This window comes from Bos javanicus, chromosome 5 (assembly GCF_032452875.1).
Source record: "Bos javanicus breed banteng chromosome 5, ARS-OSU_banteng_1.0, whole genome shotgun sequence".
Lineage (NCBI taxonomy): Eukaryota > Metazoa > Chordata > Mammalia > Artiodactyla > Bovidae > Bos > Bos javanicus.
Genome location: NC_083872.1, coordinates 18,300,913 through 18,322,787, shown reverse-complemented (window position 1 = coordinate 18,322,787; position 21,875 = coordinate 18,300,913). Strand labels below are relative to the sequence as shown.

Genomic DNA, 21,875 nt, shown 5'->3' with positions numbered 1-21,875 from the left:
ATGCATTGGAGAAGGACATGGCACCCCACTCCAGTACTCTTGCCTGGAGAATCCCAGGGACGGTGGAGCCTGGTGGGCTGCCGTCTATGGGGTCGCACAGAGTCAGACACGACTGAAGTGACTTAGCAGTAGCAATAGCAGTATGACACCAAAAGAAAAAACAAACAAGCAGAAAAATAATTGGATTTCATCAAATTAGAAACTTTTGTGTTTCAAAGAATATCAAGAAAGTAAAAATGCAACCCACAGAATGAGAGAAAATATTTATATCTTTTATATAAGCATTTTATATCCAGAATATATGAAGAGCTCTTGCAGCTCAGTAATATAGACAATTCCATTAGAAAATGGGGAAAGAATCTGAATATACATTTCTCAAAGATATAAAAATGGCTAAAAGACATATACACCTGAATGCAGAGTTCCAAAGAATAGTGAGGAGAGATAAAGCCTTCCTCAGTGATCAGTGCAAAGAAATAAAGAAAAACAATAAACTTGGAAAGACTAGGGATCTCTTCAAGACAATTAGAGACAACAAGTGAACATTTCATGCAAAGTTGGGCACAATAAAGGACAGAAATGGTATGGACTTAACAGAAGCAGAAGATATTAAGAAGAGGTGGTAAAAATACATGAAGAACTATACGAAAAAGATCTTAAACCCAGATAACCAAGATGGTATGATCACTCACCAAGAGCCAGACATCCTGGAATGCGAAGTCAAGTGGGCCTTAGGAAGCATCACTACAAACAAAGCTAGTGGAGGTGGTGGTTGAATTCCAGTTGAGCTATTCCAAATCCTAAAAGATGATTCTGTTAAAGTGCTGCACTCAATATGTCAGCAAATTTGGAAAACTCAGCAGTGGCCACAGGACTGAAAAAGGTAAATTTTCATTCCAGTCACAAAGGAATGTTCCAAAGAATGTTCATACTACTGCACAATTGCACTCATCTCACATGCTAGCAAAGTAATATTCAAAATTTCCAATTCAGGCTTCAACAGTATGTGAACCAAGAACTTCCAGATATTCAAGTATTTAGAAAAGGCAGAGGAACCAGAGATCAAATTGCCAACATCTGTTGAATCATAGAAAAAGCAAGAAAATTCCAGAAAAATACCTACTTCTACTTCATTGACTACACTAAAGCCTATGACTGTGTGGATCACAACAAACTGTGGGAAATTCTTCAAGAGATGGGAATGCCAGACCACCTTACCTGCCCTCTGAGAAATCTGTATACAGGTCAAGAAGCAACAGTTAGAACTGGACATGGGACAACAGACTGGTTCCAAATTGGTAAAGGAGTACCACAAAGCTGTTTGTTGTCACCTTGCTTATTTAACTTATATGCAGAGTATATCATGCAAAATGCCAGGCTGGATGAAGCACAAGCTGGATCAAGATTGCCAGGAGAAATATCAATAACTTAAGATATGCCAGTGACATCACCCTTACGTCAGAAAGGGAAGAAGAACTAAAGAGCCTTTTGATGAAAGTGAAAGAGGAGAGTAAAAAAGCTGGCTTAAAACTTAACATTCAAAAAACTTTAAGATCATGACATCTAGTCCCATCACTTCATGGCAAATTGATGGGGAAACAGTGACAGTTTTATTTTCTTTGACTGCAAAATCACTGCAGATGGTGACTGCAGCCATGAAATTAAGACACTTACTCCTTTGAAGAAATGCTATGACCAACCTAGACAGCATACTAAAAAGCAAAGACATTACTTTATCAACAAAGATCAGTCTAGTCAAAGCTATGGTTTTCCAGTTGTCATGTATGGATATAAGAGTTGGACCATAAAGAAAGCTGAGTGCTGAAGAATTGATGCTTTTTGAATATGGTGTTGGAAAAGACTCTTGAGAGTCTCTTGGACACCAAGGAGATCAAACCAGACAATCCTAAAATAAATCAGTCCAGAATGTTCATTGGAAGGACCGATGCCGATGCTGAAACTCCAATACTTTGGCCACCTGATGTGAAGAAGTGATTCACTGGAAAAGACCCTGATGCTGGGAAAGTTTGAAGGCAGGAGGTCAAGGGGACAACAGAGGATGAGATGGTTGGACGACATCACCAACTCAATGCACATGAGTTTGAATAAGCTCTCGGAGTTGGTGATGGACGGGGAAGCCTGGCATGCTACAGTCCATTGGGTCACAAAAAGTCGGACACAACTGAGCAACTGAACTGAATAAGCTCATGCAAAGATGCTCATTGTAACTCACCATTAGATCAATGTAAGTCAAAACCATGAGGTATCACTCCTATCTACTCAGATGGTTTAATCAAATAGATAATAAGAAGATTTGACAAGAATATGGAGATATTGGAATCTTCATACATTTCAGATAGGAATGTAGATGATGCAATTTTGGAAAACAGTTTGGCAGTTCCTCAAAAGAGTAAACATAGATCACTAAGTGTGCATATGTAAGTTGCTTCAGTCATTACAGCTCTTCCTGAGACTAAGTATTGTAGCACACCACGTTCCTCTGTCCGTGAGATTCCCCAGGCAAGAATACTGGAGTGGGTTTCCATGCCCTCCTCTAGGGGATCTTCCCGACCCAGGGATCGAACCCATGTCTCTTATGTCACCTGAATTGGCAGGTGGGTTTTTTACCACTAGAGCCACCTAGGAAGCCCCTAGAATCACCATATGTCCTACTTACTCACTTCTAAGTATATCCAAGAAATGTGAAAACATATGTCCTAATGAAACTTGTACAACAATAAATATTCATACTAACATTATTTAAAACAACTAAAAAAGTGGAAATAAACCAAGTGTCCATCATTTGATGAATGGAAAAATTGTGGTATATGCACACAGTGAAATATTATTTGACTATTAAAAAAACACTGTGAGAGGACTTCCCTGGTGGTCCAGTGGCTAAGACCCAGCACTCTCAATCCAGGGGACCCAGGTTTAATCCATGGTCAGGGAACTAGATCCCATATGCAGCAACTAACGATCCTTCATGCTGCAACAAAGAGCAAGTGTGGCCAAACAAATAAACAATTTAAAAGCACAACACTATGGTAAGTTGAAGAAGTCATGTACAAAGGACTACATACTGTATGATTTCATTTATATGAAATATCCAAAACAGGCAAATCCATAGAAACAGAAAGTATACTAGTGTTTGTACAGCTGGAGACATCGGGCAGACATGAACGTTAACTGCTAATAGGTATGGGTTTCTTTTTTGAGGGGATCAGATATCCTAAAATTGATCATGGCAATATTTGCACACCTCTATGAATATACTAAAAAAATGTTTAAATGTGTGAATTGTATAGTATGTGAATCTCAAGAAAGCTTTTAAAAAATGGGACTAACATTTACTGTTTTGAGTGTTCAGTGAAGCTTTTCTTTGCAGCTAATGACAAGTCTTGGGAATAGGTATTTAGAATAGCTGAAAAGTTCTGTTTAAAGCCATCTTTTTCCTTCAGAATTTCTAACTAGTGCTCTCTCTTCACTGATGCCATGAGACTTTTTTTCAAAACTGACATATTCTTTAACAAGAGTCTAGAAGTGGAGGAAGCAAAAATTTTCAATAAAAATTCTTAACTACCGACATACTCTATCATGCATGTGAATTCAGACCATTCCAATGTAAACCCCAGTAGCACTTTTTCTAATCCCATGTGTATTTGTTTCCTGTTACTGCTGTAACAAATTACCCCTAACCAAGTGGCTTCAACAACTCAATTCTATTAGCTTGTAGTTTAGGAATTCGATGAAATCTCTCTGAATTAAAATTAAGGTGTCTCCAGGGCTGCATTCCTTCTGGAGATTCTGAGGGAGAACCTGTTTACTTATCTTTTCCAGTTTCTAGAGGTCTTCATTATTTCTTGGTTCATGTACCCTTTCTTGAAGTTCAGAATCAGCAATGGGTAGTCAAGTCCTTCTGATACTGCATTACTCTGACCTAGCTTCCACTGTCACACCTGTTCCTCTGCAACTTGTCTATTTCCAAAGGACCACCTGAATAATCAAGGATAATTTGCTAATATTGAGGTTGGCTGATTAGCTGTCTTAATTCCTCCTTCCTGTATAACCTAGTGTGTACACAGGTTTCAGCAATAAAAACTTGGACATCTTTGGGAGGGCATTATTCTGCCTATTACAACCTTTTCTAGGAGTGTGTATAAGTCAAGGTGATGGAAAAAGCCTTATGGGTTCCTGGTGGTTTGATTATTCAGCAAAAGAGGATTTCTCTTTTGGGCAATGTGCTATATAGAAAATGTTGGCATGAGTAAAGGGTTGTTGTTCAGTTGCTAGGTCAGTTCCAGCTTTTTGTGACCCCATGCACTGCAGCATGCCAGGCTTTCCTGTCCACCTTTATTTTGTAAAGTAGAGAAAAGGCTATTATGGACTGAGGCCTGTTCTCGGGCAATTTTAGGTGAAATAGATGTAGAAATTAAGAATTTGGAATACAATTGATTGCTTTCAGGGCTTCCCTGGTGGCTCAGATGGTAAGAATCTGCCTACAGTGTGGGAGACCTGGGTTCGATCCCTGGGTTACAAAGATCCCCTGGAGAAGGGAAAGGCTTCCCACTCCAGTATCCTTACCTGGAATAATTCCATGGACAGGGGAGCCTGACAGGCTTTCAAATTATTCTGGTGGCAAAACCGCTAAAAGGCTTCCCATGACCCTGGACCCCAGGTAGATGATCCTTGATTTGGGGCATTGGTTTCCAGTCTTGACTGATTTTGCAATTATCTGAGACATTTGAAAAATACCATCAGATTTCCAGGCTTTAATCTCAACCTTCAGAATCAGAAGTTTGGAAAACAGAGATAGAAAAGATGATTTGAATAATTTCTTCAGTTGATTCTGATATTTAGCCAGATTTGATAACTATTGGCTTGAAAAATAAAGAGACTTGAATAAGTAACGATCAAAGATGTATGTGTTCACTAGCTTTTTCTATTATTTGCTGGTTAGTTTTGAAGGTTACAGAACATTTAAATATGACCTAGAGCTTTGTTCAGTCTGACCTATGTGGAGCCAATAGAGAAATCTGAAGGTATTATTCTTACTTCCAAGTCATCAACCCCCAACCACAGAAAATTAGAACCTCTGGATTCCCCCCCCCCCTTTAAACGTGTATACTCTGACTTATGTCTTATATGAGTTTACCTTTGTTAAATAGTCATAATGTGATTAACTAAGTTATTCTTATCCCATAGATGTAATCGAAGAATACAGTAATGCTTGTGATCACTTTGTGTTTATACCAAAGTATGATATATACCCAAATGTGGTTATAATTACTATCTAAAGTCTATGAATTAGCACATTTTCCACATCTTACCAGCAAAATGCTGATTTTTATAAGTTAGTTTAATAACCTTTCTAGAAACGAGACGTCTTTTAACAAAAGTATGCAGTTAATCAGGAGGACAATAGTTAATCATTGAACATGTGCCAAAAGGTATGTCTTGAAGACTAAAATGTTGCCTTTTCTCTATAGATATCATTCTACAGAAAGAAACTCAGGAAGGAATTCCACCCCCAACCCAGAGTCAGGAACCTCTAAAACCTCAGGAGAATATATCACGACCCATTCACCATCCTTTAGTTTTAAAAACTAACTTTGAGGAAGAGGAGGAGGAAGAAGGTGAACAAAATGGTGAATAAACCTTTTGTCACATTTACAGTGCACATTCAAAAACTTCATGATATTTTCTGCATACTTGTTTAACTTTTAGAAGTTTATAATATATAAGACATATTTTGGTGAGAAAATAGCTTTAATTTTATTAAATATATTAAATTCATTATGTTCTAATTTGTTCGACATCTACACATATATTTATGATTGTTTGGATTGAAAGTTTTTTGTTGTATGATGGCTAGAAGACAGATCTCATGTTTAAATATGCACAGTTGCTTGTAAGTATACTAATAACATGTTTTATTTATGTATAAATTAACATTGATAATATGATTTATATAATCATATAAATTTATATATAACATTGTCTGTTTATATGTAACAACATTGATATACATAAGTGTCAATCTATCTGTCTCACATTTAATCCTTGAAGCTATAGAGATCAGTAGAGTAGTTTGTAATGTGTAAAGCATTATCATCTGCATTATCCCAGTAATCCTTGCCAGCATAAAGAAGACTAGAACCCAGGTCTTACACTGTAGTCCATCCTATTCCTCCCATATCACCACAGCACTGCAGTACCAATAAGTATGTACAAACAAGTTAAACATCCAGAGAAATAAACTAAGTCTGTCTCTGCCCTGGAATTTGTCATTGTATGGAGACTCAGAATGTGGGCACATTGAAAAGACTGAAATGTTACATTTTTTTCTGTAGCTATCTTACTACAGAAAGATAATTAATAGGGAATTCCACCTCTGATCTAGAGTCAGAACCCCCTGAAACCTCAGGAGGATATATTACAACCCACTCATCATCCTTTAATTTTAAAACTAACTTTGAGGAAGAATAGGAAAAAGGAGATGTGCCACTTTCTGCTGTTTAGCTCTGTCTCCTATCCCAACATCCTCCTTCTCCAGACAAACATAATCTCAAATGTGAACCTATATGTCCAGCCTCTCATCTCAAGACACATATAATGTACAGTCATTTTTCTCTTGACTGATTCTTTCTAAAACATAAAATATAGCAATAAGAAACATTTGTTAGTACACAAATTATTGACTTTAAATATTTTTAAAACAGTAATCCATTTATGAGGACAATGTGTGGGATTTTTCATTCTGGTTTATAAATTTTCAGATTATTTGGCTTTGGGACAATTTAATTTAAAAAAAATATATCCTATAGATGCTTCTAGTTTATGGACAAAGACTCCTGAAGAAATTGAAGAAAAAAGAGCAATAAAGGAGATGTGTTATAAATCTGGTAAGAAATCAAACATTTGTATATTTTCTAATATTTGATGTGAGAAGTGCACTAACCATTGATTTTCTTGTGGGAGATTAGGTGAATACTACAGAGTTCATACTCCTTCAGATATTTCATCATCTAAAAGCATAGCCTCTATAGTGGAAAAAGAGATAGAAAAGTCTTTGGAAAGTGGCAGTGAATTGCAAGAAGGTAAGGAATGAAAAGGAAGCTTTTCAAGGTGGTGAATACTTGGTGTGATAGGCTGTGGATTATTAAGTGTGCACTGGAGTTAAATGACAAATAATACATCAGAATTGAGAGTGAGAAGGAAGTGATTTTATTGCATAACCTAAATTTAATATGAAAAGCTGCTATTAATGTAATCATATTTTCCCAGAGGAACCACAGAATGAATAGACTACATAAACCATGGTGACACTACATACCCCATGCAGTCATTCTGTAAATAACTTGGTTTCACCACTTCATTTGTCTATGAAAATAAATCTCCCTGTAAAACAAATGTAGATTTTTTTTTCATAAGTAGAATGGACAACTTAGCCCTAGAAGGACAAAAGGGAGATCACGGAATAATGTTAGCGGCAGGACAAGGGTATATTTGTTCATTGAATGAGTGCTTCCTGTGTACCAGCCAATTTCAAGGGCAACACAGGTGAATAAATATAAGGCTGTGCCTTTTACGGGTCTTATGTTCTGGTGAATCTGACTTTTCTGTTGGTGAATGTTTTGCTCTTGAAGGCAAGATAAAAAGAACACTGTTTTCTGGATATAAAACAAGGAACTCAGAGAAAAATCCATGGATGCCATGGGTTTAAGTAGTTTTCTTGCCTCTGGGATGAGCTTAAACAAAAAAACCTTTATAGCAGTAAGCGAAATCAGAATTCTTTCCTCCTCTTAGGTACCAAAAAAATAGTTGGAAAAGATTCCCAGGATCAAGATGAATATAAGATAAAGAGTAGAATGTCTGTCTTGCAAGTATGTGTGGCAAGCCATTTAAACATATATGGCAGTAGGTGGCAGCAACATACTGTCAAACGGTAGAACAGTCGAAAAAGCCAAGCTGATAGGTGGGGGCCATCCAGTGAAGGACAGATTGTCCGAATTACACAGACAAGGGCTTCCCAGGTGGCGCCAGTGGTAAAGAACCTGCCTGCCAACGCGGGGCACACGGGAGACATGAGCTTGATCCCTGGGGAGTGGAGATCCCCTGGAGAAGGAAATGACACAGACAAGAAAAACAAAACAAGGGCAAACATGTTAGCAATGAGTATTAAAAATGTCAGATAGAAAGACAGTTACATGCGTTTTCACTTTATATTATGGTTTTAAAAAGCTTTTTATTTTTAAATAATTCCAGTTAATTCATGAACCTTCTTTACCCAGATTTCCCCAAATATTGGCACTTTACACATTTGATTTTTTCATTCCCTTCCTCTCTCTCTCTCAATATACACATTGTTGTTATTTTTTTTCAAATTGTTTGAGAGTAAGTTGCAGGCATACATAACTCTCACACAAATGTGGTATAAATACCAATATCAGAAGATTACTAGTGATATTATTTACAAACCTAAAAAAAAGTTTCACTAATTGTGCCATTAATGTTCTTTATACTAAAATGAAATCTACCTTATTTAGAATCCAGTTCAGAATCACAAGTTATATCAGATTACCATAGCTCCTTTATTCTCCTTTTAATATTTTATTTTAGGAGAAAATTATCTAAAAATGTATAAAGAGAATGGAGAGACTTTAATTATCAGTATAATTAGCATTTTTCAATCAGTGAAGTGAGTGAAGTGAAGTTGTTTAGTCGTGCCTGACTCTTTGCAACCTCATGGACAGTAGCCTGCACCAAGCTTCTCCGTCTGTGGGATTTTCAAGGCAAGAGTACTGGAGTGGGTTGCCATTTCTTTCTCCAGGGAATCTTCCCAACCCAGGGACTGAACCTAGGTCTCTCACATTGTAGACAGACGCTTTACCGTCTGAGCCACCAGGAAGTAGATCCTAATACATTTTACTCAGTTTATTCATGGTGAGTAGATAAAAACAAAAGAAATATTATAAAATTCATTATATGTCACATCAACTAAATTAAATATATATACACTATAGCATTAGATTGCTCACATTTTTTAACTGCCACTTGTTACGTTATCCACATAAGAAAATAAACTTCCCTTCTGCTTTCCTGATTATTATAAGTTGGCTTAAAATGTATATAATTATAATTTTATTGTTCATGAAATCACTAGACAAACAATACTTCGATTAACTTTTAGATTCTTTACTATCATCATAAATTCTATCAGAAACTTAGATAAGCACCTAATGGTTTCTTGAGTGATTTCTTTTTTTTTTTAATTTTTAGGGGATGGTCTGACAGTTCCAACAAAATTCAGCCTATTTGAAAGGCAAGGTGAAATAAAAGCATCATTGGACAGGAAACCAAGGACTGACATTGCTGCTTTTGAAAATGGAGGTTAGTTAATTTATTACTGATTGATTCTGAGTATATCACCATAAAATACATAGTTCTGAGTTTTTTCTCTCATAAGCAACTTGTTTCATCAATGTCTCTTTGATATTTTATCACTGACTTTGGATAAGCTCCTTGAGGCCAGGAATTGTGTATAATCAGTTGCTCTCTGCAGTAGAATTCCTGGCACATGCAGTACACTTTGTAAATATTTGTGGAACAAATGGCTTTGTGCTTAAACAGTTGAACGGCGATTACATGTATAGAGACGTTGTTTATAAAATGCACAGGTGACCGGAAGCTAACATGCTGGGACAGTGAGTGGAATGTAAAGAGGCAAAGGCAAACTGTGATAAACGTAGCCTCTTGCAGTTAAGTCCAAGACGTAACTGGTAGGTTTTCTTCAAGTTGGGAAAGACTTGATATGATACAGATTGTGAGGGAAAAATAAATGCTTTTGTTGGCCACAAAGTTTCAAAATGATTAAGTAACTTGTGTCAGCTACCAGATAGCTAAGATAAACTTACATTGCATTATTAGGAGTACTAAAGAAAAATAATTAAATGCAATAAGTCATTTAAAATATTCAGTAGACTATCTGACATGTAGAAAGATGCTGTATAAATGTCATCTATTATTGTATTAGTTCCACTGATTTCTATACAGGGTAGTCCATATTTGAGAATTATTTTTAAACAAGGTTACTTGAAAACAAGTATTCTATGTTAAGAAACGGAAACTTGTATGGTGAAGATCTGAAATTAAGTATTTAAATACATTTTAAAGCACCTGTGGATATTTATCCTGGAAAATAGATCTTTAGGGAATATGAAAACTGCTTTCATACACTTGAGGATATTATATGGAAAGCAATTATATTTATTGAGTATCTCTAAAGTGTGGTAACGGAGAAGGCAATGGTACCCCACTCCAGTACTCTTGCCTGGAAAATCCCATGGATGGAGGAGCCTGGTAGGCTGCAGTCCATGGGGTCGAGAAGAGTCGGACACGACTGAGCGACTTCACTTTCTCTTTTCACTTTCATGCATTGGAGAAGGAAATGGCAAGCCACTCCAGTGTTCTTGCCTGGAGAATCCCAGGGACGGGGAGCCTGGTGGGCTGCCATCTATGGGGTCGCACAGAGTCGGACACGACTGAAGTGACTTAGCATAGCATAGCAAAGTGTGGTAAAGATTGTTAGATGGAAAACTGTGTTGACTGAATTTTCTGACAATTACCTGTAAGTGTACATACTGAATATTCATATACATATATATTAATCAAAACATATATGATATGTATAGAGATGTCAATAGTATCACTGAGAAGTATTTAAATAGTGTTTCAGAGGAGGAGTATGCTGTATTGAAAGATAGCTTTGTACAATTGTTTGCCATTGTTGCCACTGACAGTAAGTTATTGTCCTAGGAGGTGACTGCTACGTTCCACAGAGAATCATATTTCTTGGAGTAGATGAAAATGAAGTTTTAACTGAAGAGAAAGAAAGTACCATATCAAAATGTTCAAATGCTAAAGGTAATGAGCCAGTCTATATTTTGATCCATTTGTGACTTGTTTAAATAAGTTCAAAACGTAAAATTTGATTGTATTATACAGTTGTAGAAACCAATACAAGAGACAAGGTAATAAATAAAAATACACACCAAAATATACTGGATAGGAGTCAGGGTCCCTCCGTATCCAGTCCTGGCTCTGTCACTAATTATTCTCCTGTAGAGCTTTATCTTTCTTACCTTCAGTTTCCTTATGGGAGAAACTAGCCTGTTGGACTACACAATTGCTGAGAGTCCTCCTGGCTCTAAAGTCATTGGTTCTCTCCAATGGTAATATCCAGCTCTCTTTAGTTTTTTTTTTTTTTTTCCTCCCAGCTTCTAATATTCAGTGTGATTGAATTTTCTTAGAAAGCTTTTGTGAAGATATATATACTGAGAAGAGTACTAATCTCATGCTGACTTCCCGCTTTAGGATTATTACTAACTGTAGTCTGGGAATAATCCAGAAACATGTTAATATTGTACATTTTCTGTAGGTTTATGCTGCCTCTACCTTGCTAAGAATCCCCCAGCTGGGACCTTGGCTGGGCAGCTCTCTAAGCCACAGACAGGAGAGCTGTCCTGTAATTAGAGGACTTCACCTATTCTCCATATAAGTGTTAACCAATTTTATCTACTGTCTTCTCCATCATTAAATAAATATTCTCAAAGACAGGGAAAGACACGTGATCAAACTCTTCCTATGGAAAACAATATGTAAATCTCTCCTCCTCTCTTTTGTTCAGTCCATCAAAAAACACACCTCTAACTTCACAAATAACAGTAGCCATCATTCGCATGTGGCTTTTAACACTGAAGTTAATCAAAATTAAATACAATTTTAAAATTCAGTTTTTCAGTTGCACTAGCCATATTGCATGTGCTCGGTATTCACATGTGACCAGTGGCTATCGTTTCAGATGGCACAGAATGTTTCCATCATTGTAGAAAGCTTTGTTGGATTGTTCTGCTCCAAAGCCTAGAACAAGTGAAGTGTTTTACAGATATTTCTTCATCCTTGGTTTAAATTGGCATACTTGGAACTTGCCAGACGGTCCATGGCTAAGACTCCGTGCTCCCAATGCAGGGGGCTTTGGTTCAAACCCTGGTCAGGGAACTAGATCCCATATGCTGCATCAAAGATCCCATGTGCTGCTACTAAGACCAGGCCAGCCAAATAAGTAAATGAAATCAGTAATTTTTTTTAATTGGCACATTTGATATAAAATTGATAACCCTTTTTTTAAAAACAATTTTTTTGTATGGAGGTATTAAAAATATTGCCACAAATACATATTTACCTATTGAAGATAATGGCTGTATTTCAAATTTTTAATGTTTTGATACTGACAGATTTGGAGGACTCAATGTGCTAACTAGGGAATTTCAGTGGTGGGTTCTAAAAATTAATATGCATATATATTTTTTAAAGAGCATAGATGGGCATATATATGCCCATCATATAATGCTTGCAAAGTGAAATACCAACAGAAATACTTCTTTTTTTTTTTTATTAATACTGACATTTTATTTTCTTAATTTGCTTTAAAAGATAACAAGGACAGCCCTCATCCAAAGCGTTCCCTAACTACCCGACTAGTACCTACAACGCATGTATTAAATGCTACTGAGAATATCAGTATGAAGTGCAGAGAGGACCTTTCTTCAAGTGAGACATTAGCTCTATCACTTTTTGGCCTTAGATATATTTGTCTTATCATGGATTTGTTTTGCTTATTTGAAATAGAATTTTTAAAAAGAAAGAAAAAAGGATGGTTTGAAAATTATTCAAGATTAAGAATTAAAGACACAATAGTCTTCTACTAACTCTGACAATGAATTGTGATGTGGGTCCTAGTAAATTAAATACTTTCCCATTAGTTTAATTTAGGTATTAAAATTGATAATATAATACTACATTCTTAGAAGATCCATTAGTATGATATTTTAAATTTAACCTGTTGTGGGATTCATTGACATATTTTTTAAATTATCTTTCTTTTTTTTAAATTTTTCTTGATTTTGCTTCTCCTTGCCATTTAGTACTCTAAGCCTCTTCTCTTGATACAATCAAGACTCATGAATCTTCTTTCCCTCCCTCCTTCCTTCCTATTTCATTTGTTGAACCCCTGTAATATTCTTCAACCCCAGCTGGGCAACGAAGAGAACCATGGTTTACCTCAGAGGAGCTTAGTTCAGTGACACTTGTGAAAAATATAGTTTCCAAATTCTAGGAAGGGGAGCATGCGAGTAAGGATGGAGCATGATGTTTGGAGAGGAGGCAGTGAATCAGGGCTTCACTGAACGCTTCCTGCTTAAGCTGAAGATGGGAGCTAGGGCAAAGAGAGATTTATTAGCCCACTATAGAGAGCTAATGCAATCTACATAGTGATTTTGATATTCATTTTTACTCTGGAGAAATGTACCTTAGAAATTCTTGGAAAATTGAGCCTGCACATAAAATTTTCCGTGTTAAAACAAGCAAGCAAGAAGTGAATAACTTAGTGATATTAGCACTTACAAATTTTGATTATTGAGTCTTGTTTCACCAAACTATCCATGACCCCAGCTTAGAACAATAAGATAATATTCACTAAAAGTATTTTACACTAATCCAACTTCTTAAGAAGTAGTAGTTTTGGCTTAAAAAGTAAAGAAAGATTTATGTTCACAATGACAATTCTAAAACTACTAAAAATAACATTATAATGAGATATATAATTATATTTGGATTGTAATTTTATGTTCTTTAAAAGGATCCACATATTCCTTTGGACGAAAAGCATCTTTCCTCCAAAGGAGTGTTACTTATTGAAAGTTTTCTCATCAATCAATTTGATGAGAAAAATCAAGATAGAATCTTTTTGGTACTTAAAAATAAATCACCATTTGTTCTAGAAAGTAAAGTATTAGGGTGGTACATTTCTTTCCTCCTTGCTTGACATGTGAATGCACAGATATGTAATTAGTACCTACAGTAATTTTCAGATGAAAGCATCTCCTTAAAAACTGTAAAAATTTGTAACTTCTTTAAGTGAATGATGTCCATCCAGTGATGAAGCCTCATTTTAAAGGTGTGAAAAAAAGAAAATGGATATATGACGAACCAAAGAACTTTCCTGACCCAGGGATGCAGAGAGGTAAAGTGTCTCTATATTTGGTATTCCTGAATTATAATTTGAAAATAGATTAAATAATATTTTCTAGCCAACAAACAAGGCACTATCATGCACCATGTATTTGAGATGTCAATTCCTATAAACCTAGTTCTTTCAGCTTACATTATCTTCCATCGTGCTATTAAACATTTAAAGCGCAGTGCATTAATTACAGGTGTGAAACCAGCTTGCTTCATCCCTTGTTCCCTTTCCCCTTTCCTTTATTATAGCAGTACAGGCTTCAAATCCCCAAAATAAAATGAGTTACCATCGTAATAATAAAAACAAAAATTCTGAGAATGCATCCTATATCCATGTTCAGAGAGATGCTGTCAGAACTGTCTCATTGAATGCACCTCCTCACGGCAGGCCTCCACACGGGTCCTACAATAAAGCTGATGTTAACAAGGAACCCAAATTCAAGCTCTGTTCAGGTGAGGTTCTACACTTACATAACTGTTGATTCATGTCTGTGATTTGCATCCCTGTGGGACCAGCTAATCTTAGCTTCTCCCCACCCCTTCCCTTTCCAGGCCATCACCACCATAACATCTTAGAAAACTAGTGAGAGGATTTTGTCCATGTGTAGGAGTACACATGGTTTAAAGGACATTGGAGAGAACGTGTTAGGTGCAGATAGCTTGTCACTGACCCTCTCTAGAGTTTTGTCTCAGAGCACTGCACTTTGTTCCCCCTGGATGGCTTTATTTCACTCTTGAGGATTGTTTTTGAATGGTTGACATTTTCTTGTTCCACCAGCTGCATTGTTCTGTTATCACTTTTTGGCTACTGCCTTGGTTTTTCTTTAGGCCTTCATGATTACTTTCTGAAAAGGTTAGTTTGGGGGTTAACTGCAGTATTTTTGACAACCGCTCATCTCTCCCATCCATGTCCAGACTGCTTTTAAATCATTCCATCATGTAATAGGCCAAGTCATAGTGTATGTGTCAGGAAGTACAAGGCCCTGAGGGAGGAGGGAACCAGATTTATTTTTGAATCCCTTGTCTCAGATGAATTTGGTTCTTTTAAAGCTGGATTTTGATTCTCTCAATTTAACAAAAGGTCACTCAACTCCCTGTAATTTTGTTTGTATTTGCCTGTTTTTGCCTCTAGTCAGTGGAATTCTGATTGTTGTATACTTCTTGAAGCATAAGTAAAAAACTCTGTGTCTATCTTTGGTCCTTCTTTTACAATTTACATAGAAGCTAGCTTTTAAATTATTTTTCTTCTGTTTGTTTTCAAATAGAATCTGTATGGATTTATATACATGATTTTATTTATATTTACTACTGTTGTTGTTGTTTAGTTGCAAAGTCATGTCCAACTCTTTTTGCGACCCCATCGGAGAAGGCTATGGCACCCCACTCCAGTACTCTTGCCTGGAAAATCCCATGGATGGAGGAGCCTGGTAGGCTGCAGTCCATGGGGTCGCTGGGAGTCGGACATGACTGAAGCGACTTAGCAGCAGTAGCAGCAGCATGGACTGTAGCCTGCCAAGCTCCTCTGTCCATGGGATTTCCCAGGCAAGAATAAAGCCCTTTACTTCTATTATCATTTTATTATTATTTTACTGTGAGTGGACATTTGTGAAGAATACAGTGACTACCGGACAGTTAGATGCAATTGTCTAGATTTGTATTTGGGGGGCCTCAGACCTTCCTTTCCTCCTTTCCTTCTCTCCTTCCTTTCTTTAGTTCTGCAAATATTAGCAGAATTATATGTAAAATCACAGGAAAGCCAGACAATGAAATATTTTGATCACGTACATATATCATACTTTAGCTTAGCCTCGTGGGAGCAATTCTTATTTGAGGAACTGAACAGCCAATTAAGAGATGTGTAACCACGGTCATTGATAACTTAAATGGTCTTAATAAGCTTACTTGTATCCCTGATTCCTTACCCTTGAAATGGTAAAATGAATTACTTAGAGACTAGCTTCACCTCTGAGAATAATAACTTTGAAATACACCTGGAATATGATTTTAACATTATAAAATATTTAATTCCTGTTTCCTTTTTCTCTCAGATAAATATATGTCAACATCATATAATGGTTCAGCGTGGCAAAAAAGAATTCCTTTTTCAAAAACGTATTCAAAAAATGAAAAGATATATGCAGGTAAATATTTACTAGTGGTTTTAATGTATCATATAACTCTAAAATGAATGACAAGTTTTAAGCTCAAGCAACATATTTTAGAAAATTTTCATGATATATATGAATATAATTACTTGGAGTTTAGAAGAGATCTCATCGACTAGCAATTTTTTTTTTTGCCTTTTATTTATATATTTAATTGGAGGATAATTGCTTTACAATGCTGTGTTGGTTTAATTTTACCTTTTTTTAAATTAGGTTTTTCTTTGCTTATTTTTATTTTGTCAGAAGTCTTTTGATATATTTCTCTCCTTAGCCAGAAGCATAGTAGTTTCAGCAATTATATAATCTGTTAAGATGCATTCTTTGTTGAACTACAAAGCAATATATAAGACCATATTTTGACACAAAATATTAAAGCCCTGCTATATCCTGGCTAGTGAGTACATAATGGCTAGTGCAGGCTGACAGGGCACCTAAGTTGTAGTTTCCAGCCTGGGAGGTTCAAAGTGACTATGGTCTCTGTTTTGTGCTCTTTTCCCTGGGAGGGTGTAGGGATTCTGGGGACCTCCTGAGGGTAAAGGTTTATAGAAGCTCCAACCTCGGGTTCCAGATGTGGTTCTTTTACTAAAAAGCTTGGTGTCTTACCCCAGCTTATTCTGAGGCTTGCTCAGTAGGTTTGAAAGATCACACAGGATAAACTGGTTTCAGTTACTTCTTAGAAACATGAAACTTTCAGAAAAACTCCTAGGTAGAGAGTTCCTACCTAAATCAGTAGCCTAGAACTTTCAGAATCATCTGAAATTCATAAAACCTTATACAAGAGATTCCCAGAATAATCAGAATACATCCAGACTAGAAACTGTACACTTCCCAAAATAAAGAGCCAGGATCTTCTAAAGCAGTATTTCCCTATAAACTCTTCACTACAACTGTGATGCAGTATGTAGACCTGTATATATATTTATAGGTCTTCCCTAGTGGCTCAGACGATAAAAAAAAAATCTGCCTGTGATGCAGGAGACCTAGGTTCAATCCCTGGGTTGGGAAGATCCCTGAAGAAGTGAATGGCTACCCCTCCAGTATTCTTGCCTGGAAAATTCCATGGATGGAGGAGGCTGGCAGGCTGCAGTCAGTGGGGTCACAAAGAGTTGGACATGACTGAGCAACTAACACTTTCATATATATTTATACTGGAGTGAATCGCTTTTCTTTTTTTCCCGTCTCTGCGTATGTTACTACAAGAGAATGCTACTGCAGTGCTATTTGTTTATATTTCATCTTAAGTTCATGTGGGCTGCACTTAATTTTGTGAGGAAAGAGGTGAAAAGCCGGTGAAAATCCTAAATAAAACTACCAATTGTTAAGCCATGTCTTTTTCTCCCATGATTTCCTTGTGGGTGGGATGTTTCCACCCCTGTCCCAGGGACAGCTCCTGTATTCCAACAGCCTTCACCTACATAGTTAAACATGAATCACCAAAGGTTTGGGAGGGAAGAGGGGTCACTTCGGAATATGAAACACGTACCATCCCTGTATGTGACAGGAATGCAAGCTAACAAAACTGCTTTATTCTTTCAATTTTGGAGAGCATGGAGGAAGGTACGTGAAACAGACAGCAAGAGAACAGAAACTTTGTGGAGCCTCATCTTTCACCACCTCCAGCTCCGCCAGGGCCCAGGGGTAGAAAAGTCAATGACAGAATTTCCCTTGAATTTTTAAGAATCAGAGCATAGAAAGGACCTGCAGTGTACTTCTCAGATGCAACCTAGGGGGAAAAACTTTGGAGAGAATTTCTCAATGCCCTCTGGTGATGTGGTTGCAGGGAGGGTAAGCCCGTCTAATGCTAGAGGGTTGGAGACAGAGCCTCTTGAAATTGCCAAGCTCCAAGTTTGCTTGGGAGGGCATTACGTATTCCTGTGAGTTTCAAGTGAGAGTGAGTTTCTGGGAGAGAGGACTTGTGGGTGTACACAGAGTCTCCTGGCTGGGACTGAAGGGATAGCATCAGAAAGATGCCTTTGTGATTGGGTTCTCTTCCAGGGGAGGACTCAGCTGGAATCACAACAGATTTCCAGGGAGTTGATTAGAAACCAGGCCATCACTCACTGATCAAACCCTTGTTACTTGAAGGATGGTCTGAGGGCCACCAGCAATGACATCACTTGGGAGCTTGTTAGAAATATGGAATCTCCATCTCAGACTTACTGAATCAGTATCTGCATTTTAACAAGATTCCCCAGGTGATTAGGATACACATTAAAGTCTGAGAAACCTTAGACTATGTTATATGGGCACTGTTCCCCAGCATAGGACCCAGACCTTGTTGAAACCCAAGATTGTTGAGATGACATTCTTTTCCTAATGGTCACACAGCAGCAGCCATTCTCCCCAGTCCCAACCCTGCATGCATGTGTGCTAAGTCACCTCAGTCATGTCTGACTCTTTGCGACCCTGTGGACTGTAGCCTACCAGAATACTGGAGTGGATTGCCATGCCCTCCTTTGGGGGGTCTTCCCAACACAGGGATCGAACCCAAATCTCTTATGTTTCCTGCACTGACTGGGTGGGTTCTTTACCATTAGTACAACCTGGGAAGCCCAGTCCCAACCCTAGAAATTAGGATAAACAGCAGGAAGGTAACAGAGGGAAAAAAACAAAAACAAAAACAAAACCAACCTGGGAAAGAGTTTCAAATTTGAATGTGATTGAAAGATACATGTGAAATAACTGTGGAACCACTGAATTTGGACTAAGTTTATAGGCACAGGACTAGATAAATTTTCGACATCAGGCTGAATGGGAATTTAGAGTCAAGAAATTAAAAAGGCTTCTAACAAAATAAAGTTAGTTTTCTTATTTGCCTAAGGTTTGGCTGGGTAATGTGTAACCCCTAAACACTTCCCCTTTGCAGTTGTTGTTTTCCCCAGAATAGGGAGAGAAAGGTTAGTTTGTGTTTTCTCGCCTGCACTTCCTGCTAGGGCACAGTGGAGAGATTGCAGCATTTCCCAGTGGACAGATGGCCTGTGGAGAGAGGAGGCAGAAAACACGAGCTGCCACTAGTCTGTTCCTCTGAGGAATACCTGAGCGCCAAGGCCAGAGGAAGTGTAAATGGGTGAGAGGAGCCCTTTGGGAAAATGTTTTTTGACGCTCTGAGGATAATGCAAGAGGAGAGGAAAGTGTGTCTGTGAGAATCGAGGAAAGGAGCTGAAGGCAATTAGAGATGTCATTGTCAGCCTTCCCTTGAGGCCACATGTCCTTTCCGATAGGGATATAGCTGGTTGACTGGAGGTGCCTGTCTGCTCAGAAGGCAACGTTCATTCTCTTCATTCTGGGTGCCCCATGGTGCAGCCTTCTGTATAGTAGTATTTCTATTCCTTTCTATCCTCCCCTTCATCTAAATTCAAATCATAGCAAGCTTTGGAAAGAAATGGAATTAATTTGAATGGCGTTCTGAAAATTTATGAATTAAAACAAGCTTAGTTTTTGTTTTGTCTTAAGATTTATGGGACGTAATTAACAAAAGAAATGCAAAATGTTTGTACCCTGAACAATGCTGAAAAAGAAAATAACTGAAATATGTTTTGTGTTTCATTATTAGAGCCAAGAAGAAATGGGAGCAAGTAAACCTGGAGGTTGAGAGAAGAGAAAAATGAGAAAAGAGAAAAGTGCCAGAAATCATCTGATTTACAATCAAAAATGAAAATTCCAAGAATGAGATATTCAAGTACTCCATACTATATACTGGATAGCCAAAGATGATAAAATGCAAATTCTGAAAATAAGATGCAGGAAGTACATTGTGCTCTTTCAAAACTGATAAAAATGCAAATTACAAACAGCTGCCTGTGTATTTGTATAGGTCTGGGATTCATTCGATGCATTGCCACAAACATTTAATAAAATTTAAAAGTTTGACAATTAAGATCACTCTTTAATTGTAAACTAAATTAGATTGCACAGATTGAGGAGTAAAATTGTGCCTTTGATTTCTGTTTTGCAATATTCTTTAAGGAAGAAACCTCACATTTTCTTTCTTTACCTAGATTTTAACTGGGCCCTCTGTGATAGTTACAGATAAAATGTAAACAAATTCAGTGAAGTCCCAGGGTTACAGTATGGTGATGAGTATGAGAGGAATTCTAATAGATATACACTTTGATGTGTTATAGAAAGAGACAAAGTCTGGTTTGTCCTTCAGGGCTGTTGCTGAACAATGGCTTTTAAAGGGAAACTACAAAATCTACTGCTGGAATGTGCTACGTTCAGAACTGAAAAACAAATATTTCCTACCATGAAAACAAAAATTATATGATCATACTGGAGAAAAGGACTCATAAAAGAAAAAAAGTGAATTAATAATAGGGTATCCCAAAAGTCTGAGTGAATTTTTAAGGTTTCAGAAACTCCAGAAGTATAAATGCTTATGAATGTAAGAGAGAGACATCATTTGAAAATTTATTTCCATTTTGTTTGTGCTCGTTTAGAATTGTGAATCTTGAATAACAAAATTTTATTATTTAAAAAATTTCATCTGCAGAGTGACTGAAACAAAAACTTAAAATTAAAAATTTATTCTTCAAACTTAATAGGAGAGCAATATAAATAATTAACCTTTCAAATGATATGTTTGTAAATTTGTAACATTTGTATTCCCATGTTTATAAAAGTTCAGAACTTCACTAAGACTTTGGAACCCCCTGTATTTGTATTTGCTTGTGTCTTATAGTTACTGGTAGCCTCTTGTTCAACATTTATTGGAGAAGAGAGGCAATAAGGACTCTTAGGAATATTTTATTTTTAAAACATTTTCTAAAATCACTGCAGATGGTGATTGCAGCCATGAAATTAAAAGACGCTTACTCTTTGGAAGGAAAGTTATGACCAACCTAGACAGCATATTTAAAAACAGAGACATTACTTTGCCAACAGAGGTCCATCTAGTCAAGGCTATGCTTTTTCCAGTAGTCGTGTATGGATGTGAGAGTTGGACTATAAAGAAAGCTGAGCGCCAAAGAATTGATGCTTTTGAACTGTGGTGTTGGAGAAGACTCTTGAGGGTCCCTTGGACTGCAATGAGATCCAACCAGTCCATCCTAAAGGAGATCAGTCCTGGGTGTTCATTGGAAGGACTGGTGCTGAGGCTGAAACTCCAATACTTTGGCCACTTGATGTGAAGAGCTGACTCACTTGAAAAGACCCTGATGCTGGGAAAGATTGGGGGCAGGAGGAGAAGGGGATGACAGAGGATGAGATGGTTGGATGGCATCACCGACTCAATGGACATGGGTTTGGTTGGACTCTGGGAGTTGGTGATGGACAGGTAGGCCTGGCATGCTGTGGTTCATGGGGTCCCAAAGAGTTGGACATGACTGAGCGACTGAACTAAACTGATGCTGTGATTCCAACTTGTGGAGTAATAAACCGTAGTTTCTTGGTTTTAATGGGGCTCTGTCTCCACACTTTCAAAAACTTAAGGATGTAGTCATTATGGTTTTTTTACACATAGATATAAATAAAAACTGGGTCAGCAAAATATCCTGGTAAGACAGACTTGAGAGGGAGATAAGAAAAGAGCTGAGTTGAAAAGCTGTCTATTAATTGATGGAGGAAGAAATGCTTATAGACTCTTAAGTGTACAAGTAGTGCTTTTAAGCTTAAATTCCATTATGCCCC

The 21,875-nt window shown here is 37.2% G+C and overlaps 1 protein-coding gene across 18 annotated transcripts in view; it reads left to right on the top strand.

Annotated features, from left to right (window-relative positions):
* Positions 1–20,038, top strand: part of C5H12orf50 (chromosome 5 C12orf50 homolog) — a 33,281-nt gene extending 13,243 nt beyond the window's left edge. For 10 of the 18 annotated variants that reach the window (XM_061415685.1, XM_061415684.1, XM_061415695.1 and 7 more), the window contains 11 exons: positions 5,490–5,648; positions 6,780–6,905; positions 6,987–7,100; positions 9,283–9,393; positions 10,819–10,926; positions 12,496–12,612; positions 13,979–14,083; positions 14,332–14,535; positions 16,131–16,223; positions 19,181–19,314; positions 19,801–20,038. In XM_061415685.1, the coding sequence (XP_061271669.1) occupies positions 5,490–5,648; positions 6,780–6,905; positions 6,987–7,100; positions 9,283–9,393; positions 10,819–10,926; positions 12,496–12,612; positions 13,979–14,083; positions 14,332–14,535; positions 16,131–16,223; positions 19,181–19,275 (1,232 nt within the window). In that variant the 3' untranslated portion in view covers positions 19,276–19,314; positions 19,801–20,038. The remainder of the gene's footprint in view (positions 1–5,489; positions 5,649–6,779; positions 6,906–6,986; positions 7,101–9,282; positions 9,394–10,818; positions 10,927–12,495; positions 12,613–13,978; positions 14,084–14,331; positions 14,536–16,130; positions 16,224–19,180; positions 19,315–19,800) is intronic. The other 8 variants (XM_061415688.1, XM_061415687.1, XM_061415690.1 and 5 more) reach the window with 8 other exon arrangements.
* Positions 20,039–21,875: the final 1,837 nt, after the last annotated feature.